Raw genomic sequence first — 16,110 nt, 5'->3', positions numbered from 1 at the left:
TACCTGGTGCAGGAAAGGACTTTGGGAGCACATTCCCTATGGGATACTCCCTTAGCCTAGAGGCAGGAGTCCCTCCCTTCCAGTCCCTACTCCAAATGACTTGACAGATTTTGATGATCCCTCCTGGAAATCACCTTCCCTGTGGAGTCGGGGGGATATGGGAGGGGTGCTCAGGGGGCATAGGAGGGAGAGGGAACTGGGATTGATGTATAAATTAGGAAATATATATATATATATATATATATATATATATATATATTTAAAAAAATTCCTCACATAACAACCCCAGGACTGTTGCAGGGTGGGGGTTGGGAGGAGAACAGAGGAGTAGGGGAGGGTGAGGGAACTGGATTGACTTGTAAAACAAGCTTGTTTCAATTTACAAAAAAATATTATCAGAAAAAAGAATTATGATGGGCCTGAATTGCAGTGCATTGGGTTTCTATTGCCATGTTGACTGGAGGGAGAGAACTTATTAATATTTACAAATACAGTAGTTTAAAACAAAGCTGGGGCTATAGCTTAGTGGTAGAACTGAGTATTCATGTGTCCCTAGGATCGAGCGCCAGGACAGCAAAATAGTAATAGTAATAGTAATAATAATAATTTTCAAATACATTCATTAGACTGTTACATCTTGAAAAGCAAAGTGAATCACAAGTGAAAATATTTATATCAACATAAAATAGTTTAAAACACATACATTGACTGGCAAGAGTTTGAAGCTTTATGGGCTCCCAGGATTCAAACCTTGAAGGAACTAGAACTAGGACCAGTGATGCGTGAGCAATTGGGAAGTCTTCTGGAGTTTTTCCTCTTAGTGTCTTTTACAGAATTTAGTGTGAAGCTTTCCAGGCTATTGGAGAGAGGTTCCTGAAGACATGTGTCAACTCTCTGCACCACGCTTTTATGTTATTCACAGTCCAAGCATTGGAAGGTAACCACTTAATCCTGTGTGGTCTGTTTTAGACAGTGGAAGGTTGATGGCTGCTCTTTGGAAACCTTGATTAGTTCTGAGTTTAGTCGTTCAGTTCTCACTTAGTCATGACAGCTGTCCTCATGCTTTCTCTGCAACCAATTGCCATCATCTCCTTTCTGTCACTTTTGCTCCTGGAGACCACAGATCTGTCTTTTCTGTGGGTTTGCCTTTTAAAGAACTTATGGAAGTTTACTGTGAAGTAAGACATCATAGATGAGTGGCTATTTTCTAAGAGCAAGGCCTTTAGGATGAATGAGTCCTGTCTATTGATTGCTTGTTTCGGTTTGTGGTTGGATCCATTTTATTCCTCTTACTGGTACCTGAGGGTCTGTGTTACTTTTAGTATTTTAAAGAAAACTAAACTCAAAATTTTGAAGTAGTCTTAACGTAGACAGATTTTCACTTAACTAGTATGTTTCAACATATATTACTTATTAGTTTGTTGTTGGAGTTATTTGCCATTTGCCATGAATGCAAATCTTGTTTTTCATTTCATGAAAGGGATAGAATATGAAATGATGAACAAGAGCTATTCAATATATTGATTTGAAATGAATATGTTTGATGTAAGGTCAGTTGCAATTTAGAAGTTATACTTCAGAACAGTTTAGAACATTATTTGGCAATAAACAAAGGCCAGGGAAATGGTTTAGTGGATAAAGCACTTTTCATGCAAGGACTAGCATTTGGGCAAATGTAATGAGCTTGGTGGCCTGCTTTCAATCTTAACATTCAGTAACTAGAAAGGAGGTACTAGAGATAAGCTTACATTTAGGTCAGCCAAACCTGCAAGATTCAGGATCATCAACAGATCCTGGCTTAAAACATAAAGTGAAGAAAGGTGGAATACTGTACTGACACCCTTCCTCACATTTAAGTATACACACAGTCACATGCACTTTCATACACATGTATACCCATACACATGTGCACACACACACACACACACACACACACACACACACACACAGAGAGAGAGAGAGAGAGACACACACACACATTAACACGCACAACACACATGAAAAAGAAAATAAACCAAACAGAACTTGCAAATAAATTCTTTATTTTTATTTTACATGTAGATCCCAGTTCCCTCTCCCAGTTTCCTCCCTCTTACCCTCTCTCCCCCCCAACATGCACCCTGACTACCCTCCCATCTCATCCCACCACCCCCATTCCACATGTAGGGCTATGTTCTTCAGGTCAAGTAAATCTGTCAAGTCATTTGAAGTAGGGACTAGGACTTCTCTCCTGTCTCTAGATTAAGGGAGTATCCCTCCATGGGGAATGTGTCCACAAGGTCCTTTTGTGCACCAGGGATACACATCCTGATTCCACTGCCTGAGGTCCCTTAGACCGCTCAGTCCTTCTAGCTGAGACCCATATTCAGGGGGTCTGAGTCAGTCCCATGCTGGCTTCCCAGCTATCAGTCTGGGGGACCCATTAGCTCCTCCTTGTTCAAGTCAGCTGTCTCCATGTGTTTTGCCTTAATACTTGTATCAAAATTGGTGTTAAGCAGACATTATCAAACTTCCTGAGTTCTTAAATTTATGTCTAAGAAAATATTTTTAAATGTTTACTGCCTGGTAGCACTATACATTAGGAACATATTTCCATCCTGTCTTCCCAGCTTTCTGTTCTCCATAGCCTGATTGTACACATGTGACTGTGATCATAGAGTACTTCTGAAATCAGGATAAATCACATCCTTATATGTTGTCATAAATGACATCGTTCTTTTGTATGGCTAATGACATTGGATTAAGAATGTCGATTCTTCAGTGGATGGGTAGCATCACTCCTGATTTTCAGCAGTAGTAACCATCTAGGGTCTGTGCATACTAGCAGATGATCTAAAACCAAATATTCTCCCATGGTCCTACAGCACATTATCAATGAGTTATTTGGTTTTATTCACTGTTACACTTTGTTCATTTCTTATATATTCTGGATATGAGGTTCTTGTCCTATGTATTGATTGAAACTGTGTACATATTAAGGCTTTTGGTTTAGTTTTTTATGAGATTCCTGAGTGTGAAAATGAGTGGATCTTTGTGCTTTTTCCTGGGCTATTTTCCTCTGCACGTTTTGTCCTATTCCAATGTACTGGATTTTCTTGTATCTTATTATACCTTGTTTTGCTATTATCCCTTAGATACTTGCTTGCTTTCTAATGAGAGGCAAAATGGGTGAATCAGAGTGAGAAGGGAGGTGAGGAAGAACTGGAAGGAGTAGAAGGAGGTGAAACTGCAATCAGAAAATGTCCTGAAACTACAAATTTATTTCGTTAGTTACTGAACCCATTGCATTTAGATGATTTTTAAATAATGCAACAATATTAAATTAGGAGCCATTACCATAATCAAAATGCCTGTTCAACTGCCTATATCACAAACTTCTATGTAATATAAGATATGTAAGTCAACAGCTACTATTGTATTCATAACATTTTACTTTTACTTGGCATCTTACTTGGCATCAACAATTTTACACTTGTTACATTTGTATTTTGGTGTTAAGAATGAGGGAGATATTCGTTTGTCTTCTAGTATTACTGCAGCCTTTTTGTGATGTCTATATGGCAAGATAATGTTGTGGTTTGTCTTCTAGTATTACTGCAGTCCTACTGTGATGCCTATAAGGTGAAACAATTCTATAATCTCTCTTCTATTGTTACCGCAGTCCTACTGTGATGCCTTCAGGGTGAGACAATCCTATATCTGTTTCCTACTATCACCACAGTCCTACTGTCATGCCTAGATTTTGAGACAACCCTACAATCTGTCTCTTAATATATTACTACAGTCCTACTGTGATGCGTATAAAATGATAAAACCTTATAAACTGTCTTTTAGTGTTACTATAGTCATACAGTGATGCCTAGATGATGAGACAACCCTACAGTTTGTTTTCTAATCTCACTCTAGTTCTATTGTGATGCTTATATGGTGAAATAACCCTGAATATGTCTTGTAGAAATACTGCAGTCCTACTGTCATACCTGAAAGGTGATACCACCTTAGATGGATTTCAAATGCAGATACGTATGAAATTTGTTGTTGTGTGCTCTATAGAGGTGATGCATTTAAACCATAAAACATCTTAAACATGACCTTGCTATAGACTGGTTCCTCCAGTGTAACAAAGATTTCATTATTGCTGTACAATTTCCTTGATCATTTTTCTTTTGCTGTCTAAATAAATCTCTGCCTTTGAATGAATTGGTTAGGGGAATGCCATGATTAAGCTCTCAGTGACTCTGAGCTGAAATTTTCATGCCATGGTGTTTACTGTATAAGTTAGAGAATGTTTTTTATTTGTTTTGTGACTTTTTTTACCTGCTCACTTTCCTTCTTTCCTTCCTTCCTTCCTTCCTTTCTTCCTTCTTTTCTTCCCTCCATCGCTCCCTCCTTTCTTCCTCCTTTCCTTCCTGCTTGCCTTCCTCCCTGCCTTCCTTTCTTCCTTTTTCCCTTCTTTCTAGTTTCCTTTCTAGAGAAATTTTAAAGTGACCACTCTTCAAACTTGAAATGAGTGCAATGATCAATGACGATGTATATAAGTTGTATAGGAAATAAAAATTCAAAAATTATTAGTTGCCACACTTTTTATCAGAATATATTTCCTACAGAAAGTTCATTTTCTGCACAGTTAAAAGTATGTCTGTCAGGCTATTCTACTTCACCTGCCTATTGGCAATGAACAATTCATCCAGCATCTGGTGCTTTTTATTTCTTGTTAATTTTTAATTTTCAAACTCTGTACCATTACTGTGTTATAATTGAAATTAACAGTAAAACGTATGTTTTCAATTGTATATAGATGTAGATACATACACATATAACTGAAAATACTTGAACAAAATAAGTTCAACTTTTGTCTATATTATTTTAAAAAAAGAGAAAAATATGATCATTTATGGATATGTTCCAAGTAAGTTTGCTTTCATGATTATATTAAATTGTCATTCAGGTTTTATTTTGTTTCTAGAAGTGACATGCTGATGAAGAAATCACTGCTCTTTTGTATCATCAAAGGAGAAACTAGGTTTTAGCTCTCATAAAATGACTAAGTTTTCAGACATGGGATAAAACTGTACACATATTCAAATATTTAATTGTAGTGAAGACTGGCAGAGTCTATGCTTACTGATTTTAAAGATGTGAATGATTTATCATTTCTGCTCCATAAAAAACAAATTATCAGAGTTTTTGATAGTGTCTGTTTAGGTTGAAGAGAAAAAGAAATGAAATATCATAAGTACAGGTAGAACTCTTAAGCACATCCTTTATTTTACATTTTTTTCCAGTGAAAATGACAAAAAAATTAATATCTTAACATAGTGTGTCATTGTACTAGCTTGACTAGAGAAATGGTCAAATAGTACTTTAATTTGTCTTTAGTCTCCTGCAAACTGTTTTACATTTTATTAACCCTTTATGTGACTGGTACCATGTCTTGTCTCAAGAGGATGCAGGACATGGTTGAATTACTGGAAATGCGTAAATTTGCTTATTAGTGCTCAGTGTCAGTACCACCTACTCATCAAAGAAATGTACTTTTGTATTGATGTACTCAGAAAAAAATGGGTATCATGTGAAATAGAATTGAAGAGTGCTGTTTTTCCTCAGATGAACCTTCTTACCCTTTGCACTGATGGCTCTTTTCTGCTGCCTCACCATCAATCAGGACAGTTGCAACATCCTAGGCAAATTGTTACTTTCTGTGTCTTCTATTCACAGGTGCTAAAAGCAATTTCACTGAAACTAATACTTTAAGAATTACAAAGAAGAAAAAGGATTAGGGGCAAGTATTAATTTTATGAGCCCTCCACCTGAAGTGTGTATTTTAGTTAACTTCGTATGAGACAGGAAGCATCTCTGTGCACTGTAATACAGTGTGAGGATGGCTGTGGGTTCAGGAAGCATCTTTGTATAGTGCAGTGCACTGCTTGGATAGCCATGTGTTCAGGAAGCATCTGTGCACACTACACTATGCTATGAGGATGACTGTGCGCTCATCTGAGTTGGAAGAAAACTTAATTTTTTTTTATTTAATCATGAAACACTATTTTGACTTAAAGGAATAGCTAAGAGACAATTTATTATTCAAACATATTAGCCAATATGTTCTTGTGGATAGAATATTCTGCCTCATCAGTCAGTTCTGTCCTACCAGCCAACTCCCCAATAATTGCACAGCTACTTATTATTAATTACCAATGATCAGCTGATAACTTAGTCTTGTTACTAACAAACTCTTACAACTTAAACTAACCCATTGTATAAATCCACATTTTGCCATATGACTCCTGGCATTTACCTGTCCTCTTGCATATCTTGCTCCCTCTCCATCTGCCTTGTGATGCTGCCCTTCTTCCCAATGTTCTCTCTCTTGCTGTTCTTCCTAACCTCTTCCTGCCTAGCTATTGACCAGCTCGCTCTTTATTCAGCCAATCCCAGCAACACACCTTCACAGTACACAAATGGTTTTTCCATAGTAGTTCTTGAAGATGTATGGAGTAACTTACTCACATGTTAGTTCTCGGTGATGAAACCAGCTTTTACCATAAATTAACATTTTATGAAACACTGGTAAGTGCTTCCACATGTATGGCAGAGGCTCAGGCCTCAAAGCCCTTTCCATAAGACTGGTGATGATGGGAAGGGAGCCTTCTGGGTAGCAGACACTTGGCTATTTTTATGATGTACAAAATATATTAATAACCTGGAAGAACACCACACTAGAATTTGAAAGCCCTTCTACTCATTTTATTTTGAAAAGAACTTTGAGATACTCAACTTCCTTGCCTACAGTTTACAATGCTTCTAAAATAAAGAAGAAAATGTCACATACACCCCCCTGGAAAAAAAAAACCCAAGAAACAAAACTGAAGTTACTTAGAATTGTAAGACTCTTGGGAAAATTAAAACAAGTGAATACTTTTGGAGAAAGGAGTACCACCTCCTCGACAGAAACTTGATCTTTCTGTAATCACTTCTATATGATATTACTTGATTCAGCCAATAAGGAGCACAGAGGAAGGATTTCACTAAAATATTTGTTTGTTTTTGTTTAAATTGCTTACTATTTAAAAAAAAATTCATGAGAGCCTTGTTGCCACTCACATAGCAAATGTTAGGGTGTAATTAAAAGACATTCTTCAAGGTGAAAGATGTTTTGATATAGCAATGCCAAGTGTATTTGCTGCTGACTCTTAGTAGGAACCCCTTTGAAATGGCAGATTATCTGCTGGTTACCATCAGGCGGCACTTTGAGGGACTCTGTCAAAAATTCTAGATGAAGTCAGTACAAATAGACAAATCATAACAAAAGATACATTATTACAGCATGTATCCCCCATTTGGCATAGAGTTGAGTTTCATAGAATGTGATGTTAATTGTTCACATAATGAAAATTATTCACTACTCAGAAATACAAGAATATTCCGAATACTCTGGAGTAATCTATCAGTTTCCTCTGATTTTTCAATTAAATATAATTTGATTACCAAAGGACAGGGAATTACAAATTCAAAAAAATGGCTTCAAGGTGAAGTCGAGAACAGAAGCAATTTATTTATGCTAATGTCAGCTAACATAAGCAACTAAAGTAACTGTCAACACTTTAAAAGGTTTTGAAGGCGAGTCCACCCTACCTCGGAGACTTCTCAGAGCAACTCTGAACAAAGGAGACCTGCCTTTCCATGCTGGGACCACCCGTAATTTCCACCTGCTTGGTCTCTGACCCCACCTCCAGTCCTCTGCTGGAGTCCAGGGCCCCTCCCAGAGATCTGCCTATCTCTGTGGGTCCACTCTGAGTTCCTACCCGCAAGATCCTTGACCCCCAAATCTGGGCCTCTGCTAAAGAAAGAGGCCTCAGGTAGAGAGTTCCAGTTTCCAGTGAGATCCGACTATACTGCAAAACCTTTTTAAGTTTCAGCTCAGCCTTTGTCTTCTTCTGCCAGCCATTGGTTAGAGCCATTGGCTCATGGCATCTTCTACTGGATCCTCAGCTCTGACCCCATCCTTTGGTCCCTGTCTGTGGAGAGACCTCCTAGAGAGCTTGGACCACACAGAGCTACAGATATTGAATCTCTGACCCACCTAAGCCCCCCGAGGAAGTACCATAGAGAGAAGGGGAGACCCCACCAACACCTACTAGAAGAAGCTATGAGAAGAAGGCAATACAAGAAAACACCTAACAACAGAAAAACAAGCATGACACCACCAGAATCTAGGGAATCTATACCAACTAGAACAGAACACAACAACAAAGCAGAGGAAGCAGAAGGGAACGACTTAAAAATTACCATCATAAAAATGATAGAGGCCGGCTTCAAAAGCGCACGACTATCGCAGTGGTCTCCTCTTTCTCTGGTCCCACCGTCTCGTTCCTAACGTGTTGCCAAAATGTTGCTTTCTAACAAGCTGACTTTGGACAAGCTGGACGTGAAGGGGAAGCAGGTCGTGATGAGGGTGGACTTCAATGTTCCTATGAAGAACAACCAGATAAGAGATAGCCAAAGGATCAAGGCTGCTGTCCCAAGCATCAAATTCTGTTTGGACAATGGAGCCAAGTCGGTGGTCCTTATGAGCCACCTGGGCCGGCCTGATGGTGTTCCCATGCCTGACAAGTACTCCTTAGAGCCAGTTGCTGCAGAACGCAAATCACTGCAGGGCAAGGATGTTTTGTTCTTGAAGGACTGTGTGGGCCCAGAAGTAGAGAATGCCTGTGCCAACCCAGCAGCTGGCACTGTTATCCTGCTGGAGAACCTCCGCTTTCATGTAGAGGAAGAAGGGAAGGGAAAAGATGCTTCTGGGAATAAGATTAAAGCTGAGCCGGCCAAAATTGATGCTTTCCAAGCCTCACTGTCCAAACCTGGGGATGTTTATGTCAATGATGCTTTTGGGACTGCACACCGAGCCCACAGCTCCATGGTGGGTGTGAATCTGCCACAGAAGGCTGGTGGATTTTTGATGAAGAAGGAGCTGAACTACTTTGCCAAAGCTCTGGAGAGTCCTGAACGACCCTTCTTGGCTAACTTGGGAGGAGCTAAAGTTGCAGACAAGATCCAGCTGATCAACAACATGCTGGACAAAGTCAATGAGATGATCATTGGTGGTGGAATAGCTTTTACCTTCCTTAAGGTGCTGAACAACATGGAGATTGGCACTTCTCTGTCTGATGAAGAAGGGGCCAAGATTGTCAAAAATCTCATGGCCAAAGCTGAGAAAAATGGGGTGGAGATTACCTTGCCTGTTGACTTTGTCACTGCTGACAAATTTGATGAGAATGTCAAGACTGGCCAAGCTACTGTGGCCTCTGGTATACCTGCTGGCTGGATGGGCTTGGACTGTGGTACTAAGAGCAGCAAGAAATATGCTGAGGCTGTGGCTCGAGCTAAGCAGATTGTTTGGAATAGACCTGTTGGGGATTTTGAATGGGAAGCTTTTGCCAGGGGAACCAAGTCCCTAATGGATGAGGTGGTAAAAGCCACTTCTAGGGGTTGCATCACTATCATACGTGGTGGAGATACTGCCACTTGCTGTGCCAAATGGAATACAGAGGATAAAGTCAGCCATGTCAGCACTGGGGGTGGCACCAGACTGGAGGTGCTGGAAGGTAAAGTCCTTCCTAGTGTGGATGCTCTCAGCAATGTTTAGTATTTCCTGCCTTTTGGTTCCTGTGCATAGCCCCTAAGTCAACTTAGTGTATTTTCCGCATCTTCATTTGGTGTTAGCACAAGACTCAGATAGTGGTGGAGATGTAGCACCAGGAACCCTTAAACACTTGCACAGCATCTCAGCTCATCTTTACTGCATCAGTATTTGTCTACATTCTTCAAGATCCCATTTAAATCCCTTAGCAGCTAAGTGCATTCTAGAGTGCATCTATTTATATTCTGCCTGTAAAAGAAAGTGCACTATAAAAGCTTAGTTCTCTTTGACTAGCTTCTGGTTAGCTTGGTCACTGTTTATGACACAGCATGGAAATAAGATGAAATTCCAGTTGTAGGTTTGGAAAAGTTGATTCTCTATTAATAAAGATGTCCACTGGGGGGAAAAATGATAGAGGCCCTCAAAGAAGATGTGAGAAAATCCCTTAAAGAAATGGAGGAAAAAACCAAAAAAAAAAAAGTGGAAGAAATGAACAAATTCCTTAAGGAAAGTACAGAAAGCCAAGAAAAAACAATTAAGCAGGTGAAGGAAACGGTTCAAGACTTGAAAACTGAAATAGACAAAATAAAGGCAACACAAACCAAAGGAATGCTGGAAATAGAAAAACTGGGCAAAAAATAGGCAACTATAGACACAAGCATAACCAACAGAATTCAAGAGATGGAAGAGAGAATCTCAGGTGCAGAAGATAAACTAGAAGAAATAGATTCACCAACCAAAGAAAATCATAAATCCAACAAATCCTTAACACAAAACATCCACGAAATATAGGACACCATGAAAAGGCCAAACCTAAGAATAATAGGCATAGAGGAAGGTGAGGAAGCCCAGCTCTCATGTGCCAAATACATATTCAACAAAATCATCGAGGAAAACTTTCCAAATCTGAAGAAGGACATGCCCATGAAAGTACAAGAAGCATACCGAACCCCAAATAGGCTGGACCAAAGAAGAAAGACCCCTCGACATATAATAATCAAAACACCTAGCATACCGAATAAAGAAAGTGCATTGAAAGAAAAAGGACAGGTAACATATAAAGGCAGGCCTATCAAAATTATACCTGACTTCTCCATGGAAACCCTCAAGGCCAGAAGGTCCTGGATAGATGTTCTAAAAGTATTAAGAGAACACGGATGCCAGCCTAGGCTACTATATCCAGCAAAACTCTCAATCACTATAGATGGAGAGAACAAGATATTTAATGACAAAACCAGATTTTCCCAATACATATCTACAAATCCAGCCTACAGATAGTTCTGGAAGGAAACCTCCAACCCAAGGAAGGTAACTACGCCCACAAAAATGTAGGCAACAGATAATCCAACTACACCAGAAATCTAGGGTGAAGCAGAACAAATATATTCACAATACCACTGCCAACAACAAACCTAAATCAAACAACCATCAACAATCAATGGTCCTTACTCACCCTCAATTAATGGTCTTAACTCACCTATAAAAAGACACAGATTAACAGAATGGATACAAAGACAGAATCCATCCTTCTGCTGCATACAAGAAACACATCTTAGCTCCAAAGATAGACATTACCTCAGGGTAAAGGGTTGGGAAAAGATTTTCCAATCAAATGGAAATAAGAAGCAAGCAGGCGTAGCTATCCTAATATCTAACAAGCTAGACTTCAAACCAAAACTAGTCAAAAGAGATGAAGACGGTCATTTCATATTCATCTCAGGAGAAATCCATCAACACAAAGTCTCAATTCTGAACATCTATGCCCCTAATACAAAGCCACCCACATTCGTAAAAGAAACACTACTAAAACTCAAAGCTCATATAAAACCTCACACACTTATAGTGGGAGACTTCAATACACCACTCTCAACACTAGACAGGACCACAAATCAGAAACTCAACAAAGAAACAAAAGAATTAACAGAAGTTATGTCTCAACTGGGGCTAACAGACATCTATAGAACATTCCATCCAAAGACAAAAGAATATACCTTCTTCTCTGCTCCACATGGAACCTTCTCTAAAATCGACCACATACTAGGAGACATAACAAACCTCAACAGATACAAGAGAATAGAAATAGTCCCCTGTATCTTATCGGACCACCATGCTTTAAAATTGGAATTCAACAACAATACAAATAGCAGAAAACCTGCAAACTCATGGAAACTTAACAATGTGCAATTGCACCACTCCTGGGTCAAAGAAGAAATAAAGAAAGAAATTAATGACTTTCTAATATTCAACGAGAATGAGGATACAAAATACCCGAACTTATGGGACACCTTGAAAGCAGTGCTACAAGGGAAGTTCATTGCAATAAGTGCCCATATGAAGAAAACAGAGGATAGTCACATAAGAGATTAACAGCGCAACTGAAAGCCTTACAACAGAGAAAAGCGAATTCACCCCTTAAGAGTAGATGCCAGGAAATAATCAACTTGAGGGCTGAAATCAACAAAATAGAAACCAGGAAAACAATACAAAAAATCAATGCAATGAAGAGTTGGTTTTTTGAGAAAATCAACAAGATAGACAAACCTTTATCCAAATTAATAAAAAGCAGAGAGAGAGAACATGCAAATTAACAAAATCAGAAAGGAAAAGGGGAATTTAACAACAGACACAGAGGAAATCCAGACAATTTTCAGGTCATACTTTGAAAATCTGTATTCCACAAAAATTGAAAATTCAAAGGAAATGGAAAAAATTCTGGATAACTATCACTTACCAAAATTAAATCAAGAATAGACAAACAACTTAAATAGACCTATAACCTGCAATGAAATAGAAGCAGTCATCGAAAGCCTTCCAACCAAAAAAAAGTCCAGGGCCAGATGGATTCAATGCAGAATTCTACCAGACATTCAAGGAAGAACTAATACCACTACTCCTCAAACTGTTCCACAAGATAGAAACAGAAGATTCAATGCCAAACTCTTTTTATGAGGCCACAATTACCTTGGCACCCAAGCCTCACAAAGAAACAACTAAGAAAGAAAACTACAGACCAATATCCCTTATGAACATCGATGCAAAAATACTCAATAAAATACTGGCAAACCGAAGTCAAGAATACATCAGAGAAATCATCCACCATGACCAAGTAGGCTTCATACCTGGAATGCAGGGATGGTTTAACATATGAAAATCTATCAACGTGATCCACCATATAAACAAATAGAAACAGAAAAACCATATGATTATCTCCCTAGATGCAGAAAAAGCCTTTGACAAAATTCAATGATAAAGATCTTGGAGAGGTCAGGTATAACAGGAACATACCTAAACATAATAAGAACAATGCACAGCAAACCAACTGCCAACATCAAACTGAATGGAGAGAAACTTAAGCCAATTCCTCTGAAATCAGGAACAAAACAAGGCTGCTCACTCTCTCCATATCTCTTCAATATCATACTAGAAGTTCTAGCTAATGCTATGAGACAACAAAAGGAGATCAAGGGGATCCAAATTGGAAAGGAAGAAGTCAAACTGACTCTATTTGCAGATGATATAATAGTTTACATAAGCAACCCAATAAACTCTACTAGGGAACTCCTACAGCTGATAAACACCTTCAGCAAACTAGCAGGATACAAGATAAACTCAAAGAAATCAGTAGCCCTATTTTTTTCAGATGACAAAGATTCAGAGAAGGAAATCAGAGAAACATCACCCTTTACAATGGCCACAAGCAACATAAAGTATCTTGGTGTAATGCTTACCAAACAAGTAAAACACCTATATAATAAGAACTTTGTTGCTCTAAAATAAGAAATTAAAGAAGATACCAGAAAATGGAAAGATCCCCCTTGCTCTTGGATAGGTAGGATAAACATAGTAAAAATGGCAATCTTGCCAAAAGCAATCTACAGATTCAATGCAATCCCCATTAAAATCCCACCACAATTCTTCACCGACCTTGAAAGGATAATAATCAACTTTATATGGAAAAACAAAAGACCCAGGATAGCCAAAACAACCCTAAACAATAAAAGAACTTCAGGAGGCATCACCATTCCTGACTTTAAACTCTACTACAGAGCTATAGTTCTGAAAACAGCCTAACATTGGCATAAAAATAGACAGGTTGACCAATGGAATTGAATTGAAAATCCTGATATTAACCCACACACCTATGAACACCTGATTTTCGACAAAACAGCTAAAATTATACAATGGCGTGAAGACAGCATCTTCAATATTGGTGCTGGCATAATTGGATGAGGGTGTGTAGAAGACTGCAGATAGACCCATGTCTGTCGCCATGCACAAAACTCAAGTCAAAATGGATCAAAGACCTCAACATCAATCCAGCCACATTGAACCTCTTAGAAGAGAAAGTAGGAGGTACCCTTGAACAAATTGGTATAGGAGACTGCTTCCTGAACATAACTCCAGGGGCACAGACTCTGAAAGAAACAATAAATGGGATCTCTTTAAACTTAAAAGCTAATGTAAGGCAAAGGACATAGTGGACAAGACCAAACGCAGCCCACAGACTGGGAAAAGATTTTCACCAATCCTATATCCGACAAAGGGCTGATCTCCAAAATATACAAAGAACTCAAGAAACTAGTCAACAAAACACCAAATACCCATATTAAAAAATAGGGTACAGAACTGAAGAAAGAATTCTCAATAGAGGAAATCAAAAAGGCTGAAAGACACTTAAGAAAATGCTCCACATCCTTAGCTATCAGGGAAATGCAAATGAAAACAACTTTGAGATACCATCTTACCCCTGCCAGAATGGCTAAAATTAGAAACACCAATGATGACTCATGTTGGAGAGGATGTGGAGAAATGGGAACACTCCTCCTCTGCTGGTGGGTGTGCAAATTCATACAGCCATTTTGGAGATCAGTGTGATGGTTCCTCAGGAAATCGGAATTAGTTTACCACAGGACCTGGCAATCCCCCTTCTTAGGCATATACCCAAATGATCCCCATCCATGCAACAAAGACAGCTGTTCAACTATATTAATAGCAGCACTATTTGTAATAGCAAGAACCTGGAAGCAACCTAGATGCCCCTTAATTGAAGAATGGTTAATGAAGATGTGGCACATCTATACAATGGAATACTACTCTGCAGAAAAAATAATGGTATCTTGAAATTCACAGGCAAGTGGATGGCACTTGAAGAAACCATCCTTAATGAGGTAACCCAGTCACAAAAAGAGGAACATAGTATATACTCACTCATATATGGATTTTAGACTTAGATCAAAGGATCACCAGCTTATAATTCACACCACCAGAGGAACTAGGATACAAGGTGTATTCTAAGAGATTCATATAAATTCCCTCACAGAACTGGGAAGGGACAAGTCCCCCAGAGCTCAGGGGCAGTGTGGGGGCAGCAAATGGAGAGAGAAGTAGGAGAAAACGAGGGGTGGAAAGGAAAACATGTGTGACCAGGAAGATTGAGCCTGGTTAGGAATAGAAGACAGGAAAGAGAGAGAGAGAGAGAGAGAGAACATAAAAGATGGAGCCAATATTGTTTTGAAGCTAAAAGTGAACACAAAGAAAGGTCTGGAGAACTTCAAGGGTGCTGCCAACTAACAATTTGAGCTTCTGTGGAAAGGCTAACATAAATGCCCTTCCCAGAGAGTGAGATCAACAACTAACTTATCCATGGCGCCCTCAACTAATGCCTGTTGGAAACAGGAGCAAACACCCATACATAATCACTGAGTCGAAGTTGATCCAAGATGCAGATGGAGAGGACAAGACCAGGCGGCAGAAACACATACAGACAGCTTACCTGAACAAGGAGGAGCTAACAGGCCACCAGACTGATAGCTGGGAAGCCAGCATGGGACTGACTCAGGCCCCCCTGAATATGGGTCTCAGCCAGAAGGACTGAGCAGTCTTAGGACCCTCAGACAGTGGAGCCAGTATGTATCCCTAGTGCACAAAAGGAACTTGAGAACACATCCCCCGTAGAGGGATAACTGCCTTAATCTAGAGACAGGAGAGAAGCCCTAGTCCCTACTTCACATGACCTGTCAGATCTACATGACCCCTACTGGATGGCATTCCCCTACATATGGTATTGGGGTGGGGGAATGGGAGGAGAGGGTGGTTAGAGTGCATGTGAGAGGACAGAGAGGGTAAAAGGGAGGGAAGGAGGGATGGAAGGGGGAGGAAAGTTGGGAGGGAGAGGGAACTGGGATCGACATGTAAAATAATAAATTAAATAAAAAAAAATGCTTTGACTCCAAAATTTAAGTTCAAGGACAAGTTACTGGAGAAAAGGATTTCTATTTTTGTTTCCACAGAAAATTAAAAGATGTGGGTTCCTTCCAGACTAATGTGGTTTGATCAAGCCAGACCACCTGTAACAGAGTACGAGGTGATCCTACATTCAAAACAGCTGGACAATGCAGCCTTATAGACTACAGCCAGGATTTCTGAATCTTCTTCGAATCTCCCATGACAGTGCCCCTTTAAGAGTACTTGAG

General features: G+C 39.3%; 1 protein-coding gene across 1 annotated transcript; it reads left to right on the top strand.

Annotated features, from left to right (window-relative positions):
- Positions 1-8,385: 8,385 nt before the first annotated feature.
- Positions 8,386-9,692, top strand: LOC127238534 (phosphoglycerate kinase 1). The gene has a single exon (XM_051207147.1). It carries the CDS (start codon positions 8,390-8,392, stop codon positions 9,641-9,643), a length of 1,254 nt encoding a protein of 417 aa, XP_051063104.1. The 5' UTR covers positions 8,386-8,389; the 3' UTR covers positions 9,644-9,692.
- The last annotated feature ends 6,418 nt before the right edge of the window (positions 9,693-16,110 follow it).

This window comes from Phodopus roborovskii, unplaced genomic scaffold, assembly GCF_943737965.1.
Source record: "Phodopus roborovskii unplaced genomic scaffold, PHOROB, whole genome shotgun sequence".
Classification (NCBI taxonomy): domain Eukaryota; kingdom Metazoa; phylum Chordata; class Mammalia; order Rodentia; family Cricetidae; genus Phodopus; species Phodopus roborovskii.
The sequence above is the reverse complement of the archived record's forward strand: the minus strand, read 5'-3'. Positions and strand labels throughout refer to the sequence as shown.

What these genes read in the sequence shown, in the direction of transcription:
- LOC127238534 (XM_051207147.1), top strand. Translation starts at nt 8,390, where the DNA reads ATGTTGCTTTCTAACAAGCTGACTTTGGACAAGCTGGACGTGAAGGGG.